This window comes from Sprattus sprattus, assembly GCF_963457725.1.
Source record: "Sprattus sprattus genome assembly, chromosome: 16".
Classification (NCBI taxonomy): Eukaryota; Metazoa; Chordata; class Actinopteri; order Clupeiformes; family Clupeidae; genus Sprattus; species Sprattus sprattus.
This window is the reverse complement of record NC_137914.1, coordinates 28291571-28302708: the sequence shown is the minus strand read 5'-3', so window position 1 is coordinate 28302708 and position 11138 is coordinate 28291571. Positions and strand designations below refer to the sequence as shown.

The 11138-nt window shown below is 41.4% G+C and overlaps 1 protein-coding gene across 1 annotated transcript; it reads left to right on the top strand.

The window, feature by feature from the left end:
- The first annotated feature begins 6035 nt into the window (after positions 1-6035).
- tti2 (TELO2 interacting protein 2) lies at positions 6036-10845 on the top strand. The gene is made up of 7 exons (XM_080853690.1): positions 6036-6823; positions 7160-7346; positions 7610-7702; positions 7813-7997; positions 9868-10011; positions 10149-10305; positions 10409-10845. Exons 1-7 carry the CDS (start codon positions 6153-6155, stop codon positions 10523-10525), a joined length of 1554 nt encoding a protein of 517 aa, XP_080709816.1. The 5' UTR covers positions 6036-6152; the 3' UTR covers positions 10526-10845.
- Positions 10846-11138: the final 293 nt, after the last annotated feature.

Here is an 11138-nt window from a genome sequence, read left to right as displayed (position 1 = left end):
TTTTCTCATTTATAAATCCACGATGGTGGAATGAACTGCCTAGCACTACCAGAGCAGGGGCGTCCCTCTCTACCTTCAAGAAGCTCTTGAAGACTCAACTCCTCAGAGAACACCTCCCTTCCTAACTGGCACCTTGGCTTAACTTGCAGTGACAGTCCCGCACTTCTCTTTCTTTCTTTCTTTCAATGTCGTTTTCTATTTCTTAAAAAAAGTAGTATTGTTACACCAGGTTTTATTGCTCTTAGCTTGACTGTTCTCTCCCTTGTACGTCGCTTTGGACAAAAGCGTCTGCTAAATGACTAAATGTAAATGTAATAGCAGCACTTTGTTGCCAAAAAGATTTTTAAGATCTACATTTGGATTCTGCTTGTGTTTTCTTGTTCATATTTTCATTAATCACTTGAATTATTTTGGTCTTTTCATTTACAACATTGATTTGATCAGTGGTTTGGTGAGCATAAACAACATGCTTTCATATATTAATTCAGGACTGCGTGTAAAGGAACATAATGACATGAATGAAAGCAATTAACAGGTTAATCGGATACAAAAAGCAATGGATGTAGAGAATCCAAAGAAATGAGAGCTAACATTAAACTACTCAGCAGTTGGACTTACTGTTAGGATACTGTTAGGTAGCTTGAAATACTCTGGTATACTCTGGATAAGGTAGCTCGGTTCTCCATGACATGTTCATTTCAGTAGCCTACTTATACTAAATGAGGAACTACAGGCCAACATCAGATGAACGCTATTGCATAGATCCTTTGTTAAAGATTTGGTTAGGAATATTAATATTCCTCATGGTTGTGTGATCCCTCTGGTTAGGGGTGTTTTACATTACAGGCTATTTAAACATTAAATTCAACTGACAAGGGGCCTCATTTATAAAACGTTGCGTAGAAACCATCCTACATTTTGTCTAAGACATTTCCTGAAATGAGCGTAAGTGAGATCCACAGAAACGAACGTACACACAAAAAAACACGTGTACGCCAATCCTTCGGTTATAAATCACAAATGGTCGTGAAATTGTGCGCAACTGAATCTCCGCCCTAAACACGCCCGTATTTAATCTAATCAGCATATTATCAATGCACAAACAGAGCGCATCCTCAATGCACAAACTCTCTGTGACAGTGACAAGCAAGAAAGAAACATGTAAACAGAAGAATTAAAGTGAGGCTGACATCGATGTTCTGCTGATGGAAGAGCAGATGCGGGCCAAAACATCGTTAGAAAGCCTGTCTGGTGGCGTAATGGCAAAAGCAAAGTATGTGACATGTAAAAGGCACGTCTCCGAAGCACCAGCGGCCGCAACTGTCGCACAAGCAGCACCAGAAGGTGCATCTGCGGCAGCAGCACCTGCTGCTCCAGCATCGGAGCCTCGCCGGCCATCGCCACCTTTCCTTCGGCATGCCTTTGCTGCACTACCAACCGCGCACGGGCATGTGCTGTATTAAAGTGGTCTTCCTAGGCTGTTTGAGTGTGCGCAATCTGGATGAAAATACATTGGGAACGCTGTTTTACGCAGGAAATCCTATTTCACATTTTGCTGTTCCTGGGCACTGTATGGAAATCTAATAAATTACGGGCATATAAAGGGATAATACTGCGAAGAACATCGGGCAAAATTCTGCTAAATGAATTCCAATTTCTCATCGGAACGTTCCTGTAGCCAGGAATCCAAGAACAGACAAAACCTGAACGTGTATGGCCTGGTTGCATCTGGTGCGCCTCTGTAGACGAGAGGCTATTTGGGCACCACGCTCTCGGCAAGCTGTACCTACTTATCAGCCATACATCATCCTGTGTCGAAAAAACCCTTTATCTCCTTATTGCGCAGTTGGCAATATCCTCTAACAACGCCAATGCAGCCATATCTCCTACTGAAAACGTAGGTACTATTTTCTATAGGCTATACTAGATTGAGCGAAATGTTTTACACTTGTGAAATTAAAACGGAATACCTATTAGACGTGAATCTCATTCATGTGTGAATTGTTCTAATAGTTTAATTGATTTTATTGAGCAAAACATTAGCCCTAATGGTGACGGTGGTGCCGACGAGGATGATGATGAAACTGCGTGTCGGCGCTGAGTTCTGAATTCCTGCAGTACTCCAGTATTGCCACAAGGAAATGTACTTACACGAACTAAAACCAGACGTAGAGATACGTCCTTTTCTACGTCTAAGACGGTTTTTATAAATCTGTACTTAGACGTGGATTTGATCGCACGCACAGTCTAAGATCAATTCTGTGCGTAAGTACGTTTTATAAATGAGGCCCATAATCATAGACTAAAGGCACCCACTGTGTCCACCATTTCTATTAAATGTAATGCTTTTTCTTGAATAGGGTACCAAAGCATGCATACCAATTTCATGGTAACATGATCTGATTTTTATTGAGGGTGATTAACTAGGTGGATTAATATACTGTGTATGGAAAGCCAAAAATGACATAATTAAAATTAAATACATATGTAAAAATGTGAGTCATAAATAAATAAAATGACTAAAAATGCACCACAGAAAAGCATTAGAAAAAATATATCATGCAGTTATGTGAATTGAAATGGAAAATTAGTCCTTTTTATTTACTGTTACATTTATTTACGCTTACATTAATTCCCAAATTAATTTCTTCCTCCTTTTATTTTTCTATTTATTTACACATTTTTAACCGTACTATTTCCCGTACCGTATTTATTTCTTCTCGCGCCTTTTTGCATTTCTTTCTCCTACATTTACATTTCTGGCTGCATTTATTTCTGTATTCATTCTTGTCTCGGTATGCAAATGAGGTGGGCTATCATTGGCCGGCACACCGTCTCGCTCATTGGTCGAGCTGCTAGGCCTCTGGCCTAAGTGTAGGTGAGAAGTGTCAGATGCCTGTATAGCTGTATGAAGAGATCGGAAGAGATTGAAAGCTATTTTGATGCAATTTGAAACACAACTTTTTTTAATGAATCCACCGATCACTTGGAGTATGGTGGCAAGGGAGCTTCAAAGCTTTGCAGAGATGGCTGAGACCTTGACTCCAGATTTCTTATCCTGCTCGCTCGCTACAATACGCCATACTCAAACGAAGATGCCCGCTACCTGTTGTGCTGTGGGATGTAGCAACAAAATAGGGGACCCGAACGTCTCATTTTATAGCTCATTTACGTCTAATTTTATAGCTTTGGTGTATAGTACTTTCATTGTAGATGCACGACAGTTCATTTTCACGAGGGATCAATGAAGAGACTATCTATCAACTCTTTGCACACATTGCCTTAGAGTTATTACAATCCTCACGTTATGTGTGGCCTGATTTCATGGGTTTGGGTGACAAATCCAGCGATTTTTTTCTCACTTGTCATTAGAGGGAATATTGTGTTGACAAAGCTCTGCAAAAGCTATATACGTCCTGCAGTTCACGTTACAACCGAGCTGACGAGAGCGGACACTGATCTCAACTGCTGATGTGCACTGGTTAACTTGCTTAGCTTCTGTTAGCTAAACTAAGGGGCCGATCACACAGGACGCGACTTTTAAAAGCGCGTCGCTAGCAAAACCATTGTTTTCCTATGTTACGGCGCGCCTTTCATGTGCGCCTTTTAAACGCCGCGCCTCGCGCCTTTCTGGCGGTTTAAAGGCGCGCCTTAAAGTTAAAATATTCTCAACTTTAAGCGCAAGGCGCACATTTTAGCAGTTTATAACTATGAGGAATTGTACAACTCCAGATGTAAGAATTATTCGAATTCTATACGGTGGACACATGCGTGGACCTGCGTGAGCAACCAATTGGCCGTCTCTACACTATGCCTTTTATAAATGCCTTTAAAACAAATAGGCTAGCTGGCTAGCTAACTGTAGGCACCATAGACATGTATAGGCACCACTCCACAGGCGCATAGGCGCTTTTCCCCAGGCGCATCTTGCCAACGCGCTTTCAATGCGACTGCGCTTATAAAAGTCGCGTCCTGTGTGATCGGCCCCTAACGGTGCACTGTTTAACTTGGTTAGCTTCCGTTAGCTAAACTAAAGCGGGGTTCACACTAGACTTCTTTTTTAAGAAAAAAGCGCCGCCTTCAGCGCCTTTTGAGCTCTTCAGAATTCATGGATATTATGTGACGTCACTGTCTTTTAAGCAACGCCATATTTGTGTCTGATGCAAACACATTACGGTCACTACATACGGTCACAACTCACAGAAAGTTGTGGATATTGGGATATGTTGCGCTGTTGAATGTGAAAACCTAAATATAAAATTGCTAAAGATTTAGGGAATGACTGACCTGTTAAGTGAAATGCAGCACGTTGATACAGTCATAGTAATGGCTGTGTATTATCAAAGCTATCAGAGCAAGCTACAGTGCTAACAGTAATAGCTAGCGAGTTTGTTTACGGCCACAACCCACAGACAGTTCAAAATGCCCGGGATATGTTGTGCTGTTGAATGCGACAACAGTCACCAAAGAAAACCTAGATATACAATTGATACAATCGTGAATAGTTGCTGTGTCTTAGCACTCTACTGAACAAGCTAGAGTGCTAATAGCTAGCCAGATATTTAGCCCTTCACCCAGGAATTTGGCTACAACTCGTTAGCCAATATTGGCACTCTTGCCTGCTCAGAAGAGTTTCTGTATGCTTGAAATCTCCGGTTTATGGGGATGGATTATGTATAAGACACATGTCAATGTCGGGAAAAGAAAGTTGGGGCAGATGCTTTGCAAAAACACAGTTAATCGCTAACGGGTAGTAGCATGCTAACATTAGATAGGTAGCTCGGGAAGGTACGCGACTACCTACTCTCCTCGTCCTGATAGGTCAGCTGTCAAAAAGGCGCTTGACGTCACCAAGCGCTTTTCTGAAAAGTTGAGAAAATTTAACTCAAAAAGGCGTCGGAGGTTGCGCTTTTTTACAAGTTTTTAAAAGGCGGCGCCTTTTTGAAAAGGCGTCCACCTTTTTGCTTTTTCCCATAGAGTTGCATGTAAAAAAGGCGCCGAAGGCGGCGCTTTTTAAAAAAAAAAAAAGAAGTCTAGTGTGAACCCGGCCTAACTGTGCACTGCTTAGCTTCCGTAAGCTAAACTAACTGAACCATGGCAACAAAACGATAAACCTCATACGTGTAAAGTTGAGGTTGACAGCTTGGGTATGATCAGTGTGTGTGAAGGTGATATGTGTGTGTGAAGGTGACTAACGTGAGTTAGCTGGTTAGCTTGCATAGCTTTGGTTATAAGAATAGATAGGGGAGAGTGGGGTAAGCAGCTCGACCACAGCTCGACCACTGAGCGAGACTGTGCGCCGGCCAATGATAGCCCACCTAATTTGCATACCGAGACAAGAATGAATACAGAAATAAATGCAGCCAGAAATGTAAATGTAGGAGAAAGAAATGCAAAAAGGCGCGAGAAGAAATAAATACGGTACGAGAAATAGTACGGTAAAAAAATGTGTAAATAAATAGAAAAATAAAAGGAGGAAGAAATTAATTTGGGAATTAATGTAAGCGTAAATAAATGTAACAGTAAATAAAAAGGACTCATTTTCCATTTCCATTCACATAACTGCATGATATATTTTTTCTAATGCTTTTCTTTGGTGCATTTTTAGTCATTTTATTTATTTATGACTCACATTTTTACATGTATTTATTTTTAATTATGTCATTTTTGGCTTTCCGTAACTGTGAGGTAATATGACTGGGATTATTAAATGCACAGATTCGTCGTAGCTCTGTTTGTACCAAACGAGGCAGCCAGCGACTTATCTGCGCAAACCTGCCTTAAATTAAATGCAATGTGAACAACAGACTTAACACATGTTTTAACACGTTTTTTCCTTGCTTATAATCAGTTGAAGCCTTTGTTTGCGACATCAAACCATGATCAGCTCCAATCCACACTGGTGTTACTCAACAGAAAGCCTAATTCTGGACGGAACGAAATGTCTCTGGCGGAACCATGTCCTTTGAACCTCGTGGCATACCGGAACCTATTAACAGTATCAATCTCACGTTGTTTTCGTAGACAGAAAAAAATAAATAATATTTCGTTCGCTTGGTCTTGGTGACAAATGTAAGGTGCGTTGTCTCGCTATGTACAGTCCTTATGTGCCCAACTCTGGTGTTGACGACGGTTAGAATCATTATTCGAAAATGGATTTGTCAGGGATCCTGGACAATGTCCGGATTTCTGCGGAACACATGCAATCTGAAGACAACTGTGCTCCGTCTGTCTATCATGACTGTCCATTAGCCAGGGTACTTTATCATATCCAGGATATGCTCAAGTCAAACGCGTATGAACAAGGTGTTTACATACTGAGCTCCACTGAACAGTTTTTTCTTAATGCAGATGTCAGTTGGCTTTTCCCCGACATTCCCGACACAGAGTTAAGGATCTTATACATAGACTTTGTGAAATCTTTGTCATGTTATGCTGCTTTGCCTCTTTGTGATGTGGATAGTGGAACTCTACCCCCGAGCGTCTACAAGGACATTCCTGGGCGCGCCTGTGAAGTGAGCGCTGTGATGCAGGCTCTTCTTCTCCGACTTGGGGATACAGAGGCGCATGTATCTCATATTACCCGCAGTAGGTCACTCACACATGCACTGGCATCATTTATGTCTGTGTTTGCTGTGACTCACCTTCAGGACCAGCCATGGACCAGTGAAGCTTCTAACAAAGATGCCTTGAGTCTGCTGGTTTCCATTTCTCAGGCTGCAGGCCATGAGTCTTTCCTGGGCTTGTTGTGTGGGAAGACTGTAGATGATCATACAGGAGTTGTCCAATCTGTTTTGGATATACTCAAGCCAGAGCTGACAAAGTAAGAAAATAATGCTAAAGTAGGCCTATTTATAATGTTATGTTTTAAACACATATATTTTTGAAAGTAGGATTTATAATTGCTTGACAAAAAAAAAATCGAAATGTCTAGAGTAACACATTCCTTCATCCTACCGGATGACATCTTGAACAGAAGTTATTTTTGTCATATGGAACATTTTATAGAAAAAACGTATTTTTAACAATTTTTTTGTCCACAGGTCATTTTTTTTAGTTGTTTGTTTTTTATTGTTTACTTTTTATAAAAGCAGATATAAATCATATTGAATGACACTTTTCATAGACATGAATTTTCCTACTTTAATCTCCATCTCAGGGAAAACTGGAAACGGAACCAGGCCACAAAGCATGTTTTCTCCTGGATCTTGGTCCAGGTTAAGAGGCCATATTTGGTCTCCTATCTAGAGAGCGTCTTCCCGCCATCCCTGCTGCTCTCTGACGATTACCTTTTGGAAAACAAAATCCTTGGTGTTCACTGCTTGCATCACATTATACATAATGTGGTAAGATTTCTCATACTAACTGTAAACACTATACTTAATGTGGTAAGAATTCTCATACTAACTGTAAACACTAAACTTAATGTGGTAAGATTTCTCATACTTACTGTAAATACTATACTTAATATGGTTAGATTTCTCATAGTAACTGTAAACACTATACTTAATGTGGTAAGATTTCTCATACTAACTGTTCACACTATGCATTGCTTGAAACACAGAAGCAAGTCAGTACAGTCCTTTTTTTCTCTCTCCTGTCCTGGCAGCCTGCAGCAGACTTACGGCAGTTCAACCGAGCCAATGTGCTCTACCATGCCCTCTTCAATCATCTGTACACGTCTGAGGCCCCTCTCTTGAAGGTGAATCAGGATTTCTCTGAAGAGGTCCCCTAATGGGTGATGACGTGTTGCTGCACCTGCCACTCGTGCCTCCATATTTCCCCCAAGAATAAAACCATGTCTCCCTCTAGGTGGTCCTGCCCTGCCTCCTAGACTTGTTATCTGTTCTGGAGAAGTCCCCTGCAGAGATGTCTGGTCCCAGGAAGAGAAATCGTTATGATAAGGTGCTGTCTCACATCTTAGTCTATATGGAGATGGAGGACAAGATTGCTGTTCGGCGCCTTTACGCTGACACTCTTCTTCCTTTCATTGAAAGGTGAGGCTAGGCTCCAAATGTAATATATTTCACTTTCAAAATCTTGCATTTTCCACTAGAAACGGTGATATAATGTTGAGACTTGGAAAACATAAACCATGGTACATGTTTGGAACCACTTGTGCTGTTTTAACCCTGCCACTTTATCCTCCTTGGTACTGTTGGTTCAGTTTTGTGGTAACAATTTAGCTCATCGATACAATGATTCAGTTCAATTCAATTTTATTTATATAATGCCAAAACAATACGGTTGTCTCAAGGCGCTTTACAGATCGCAGGGCATGAAAACCCCCTACAGCAAGCACAATGGCGACAGGGGCAAGGACAAACTCCCTGTTAACAGGTAGAAACCTTGAGCTCTGCTTGGTTGAGACAGAAAAAGAAGAATGATTGAAGAAGTCACAGTTGTATTTCTGTGCATTCTTGGTTTGTTAGCAGATAGTGTTCTAAATCTAGTCAAATGTATGGCTTAAGCTAGACAGGGCCCATCCAAAGGCTTTGGTTGCCAGCCTCATCCTTGCTCCTCGCTCCTAATCAAGAGGAGGTGTCACATCTAATGAATCAACATCAGGCCACAGCATCCCATGTTTTGAACAAATAGTTGTTTAAAGCTAATAGCAACAATAGTTAGCTAGATAGTAGCTTTGATTTAAGCATCATGACTATTATCATGGCGTACTGTTTCAATATTTATTCAACCCACTGTAGCTAGCTAACCCTTTATCTTATACCCCTTTCACAAACACGACCCACGAACAAATGCCACATAACTAATTAAGTTGTTTAACACCTAACTAGTTAGACAGCTGAGTTTTAGACTGATAGCCAGTTACCTAGCTGGCTTTTTAGTGCACCTACTTTGTTTGGAAGAGCAGCTATCTATGAAAAATGGGCATTTAGCTTAAATAAAAAGATAGCTTGTTACGGTACAACGACATAACAGCTTGCCATAATGTCACCCTTCAAAGTATCCTGTTATGCAGAGTGAACTGTATGCACCAAGGGGGCTGGGGGCCCTTGTGGTCAACTCTCCCTGTAAGCACTCAGGGGCCCTTGTGGTCAACTCTCCCTGTAAGCACTCAGGGGCCCTAGTGGTCAACTCTCCCTGTAAGCACTCAGGGGCCCTAGTGGTCATCTCTCCCTGTAAGCACTCAGGGGCCCTAGTGGTCAGCTCTCCCTGTAAGCACTCAGGGGCCCTAGTGGTCAGCTCTCCCTGTAAGCACTCAGGGGCCCTAGTGGTCATCTCACACTGTAAGCACTCAGGGGCCCTAGTGGTCAACTCACACTGTAAGAGCTCTGGGGCCCTAGTGGTCAACTCACACTGTAAGAGCTCTGGGGCCCTAGTCGTCAACTCAAACGTCAAACTCTAGTGGTCAACTCACAATGTCAGCTCAGGGGCCCTAGTGGTGAGCTCACATTATAAACAACAAGGGGCTGGGGGGCCCTCACATTGTAAGGGGGACGGTGAGGGTCTAAGGAGCACTAGTGGTAAGCTCACGCTATCAGCACCCAGTGGATTTTGCCACTCTGTGTCTTGCTATTGTAGCCTTCTACCATATGACATCACAAAAAACATTCTGCCTCTGAGCTAGTTTTAGTTAACTGCTTCAAAGTTTGTAATCACTAAGGCAGTTAAGTCATTGAAGCCTACACAACAATGTGGTTCAGGCTAACTTTACTTAGCCTGAATGTCGTTAGGAACAATGCACATTGTTGAGGTTATGCTTATCGCAAAAACACAACAACTAAAAAGTAACTTGAAAGTGATTTGGTGACTGGCACTGGTTTAAAAAATATTTTGGCTGGCAATATAATGACACCTTTTTGAAATGTATTGAAGTGATTTTAGTACCTTTCCTTGTTTTCAAAGGATGGGTATTGTAATTGCTCGTCATCTTAAACGCCTGGAGAGTGTCATTGTTGGATACTTGGAGATATCAGATAGCCCAGAAGAAAAGACAAGACTCGCTATCCTGGCGGTCTTAGAAAAGACAATTCAAGTTGCTTGGCCAAGGTAAGTTAAACCAAAATATTCATGATGTAACTTCTTCACATTTTCTTACTACTCATATTGTAATACATCTGATGCTGAGTAAGTATCTTACTGGAAACTGCCGATTTGTTCATTTTCAAATGTCTTATGTGTGGCAGGATTGAATGCCGGATGCCTGTTCTAGGACGCAGTCTGCTGAGACTGCTGTGTGATGTTACCAGAGAGACACAAAGCCCAGATGTTAGAAGGGACCTCCTGGCCAAAACCACTCGCTGTCTCCAGATGTTGGACCACTGCTCCCACGGCAATCTCAAAGTAGGCACAAAGGGTCTGGTTGTGAAATGCCATCATCCAACTTAACTACCATAACCATCCCACATCTCTTTTTCACTTTGTTGAATTATTCTCTCTATTCCAGGTGATCCTGAATGAGGTGGATGACACCTGTGCAAATGAAACTGTGCTTGAGTGCATCAGAAAGGTAACTGATCCGCCAGCCTGCGACTGGATCCCAAACACAGTGGCGCCCTGCTGAGGACTCAAGAGGGAAGCATTGCTCTTCCAGTGAGGGGTATGCACACATGCACATTGGGAACACAGAAAAGCTGGCCAGAATGATGGAACTGTTTAACATTTTTAAATCTGCGCTTCTTTGTAAATCTGGAAAGCACTTTTTTATGAGGTCTTCAGAAATGTATTTAGTAGGTCTCAACTAGTGGGATTACTCTATAGCAGTGTCTGTACAATACAGGTGGACTACATTGTCTTTTGACAATCCTAATTACGATAAAATCATTAAACAAGTCTATGTTGTGATAGAAATTAAACTATAACTTTGTTATATCTAGAATGTAATGTGGCATTTTTTGTTAAAAAATAAATAAAGTCATAACCTTACTTCTAAAAACGTGTTTTTTTTTTTTTTTTTAAAACACAAGTTGTTTGCACAAAATACTGTGATATTTGTATTTTGCTGATACAAACCAAAAGTGGAGAGTTCACTACTTAACAATTTCAAATCTACTAAAATGACCTAGGGGATTAGGGGTTCTAAATGGAAGCGAGTTAGGTGTTGGGTGGAGAACATTCGGTGTTAGTACTTGGCATTGATTTGGACTTCCAAAGTTTAAACCATGCAGTTGCGATGC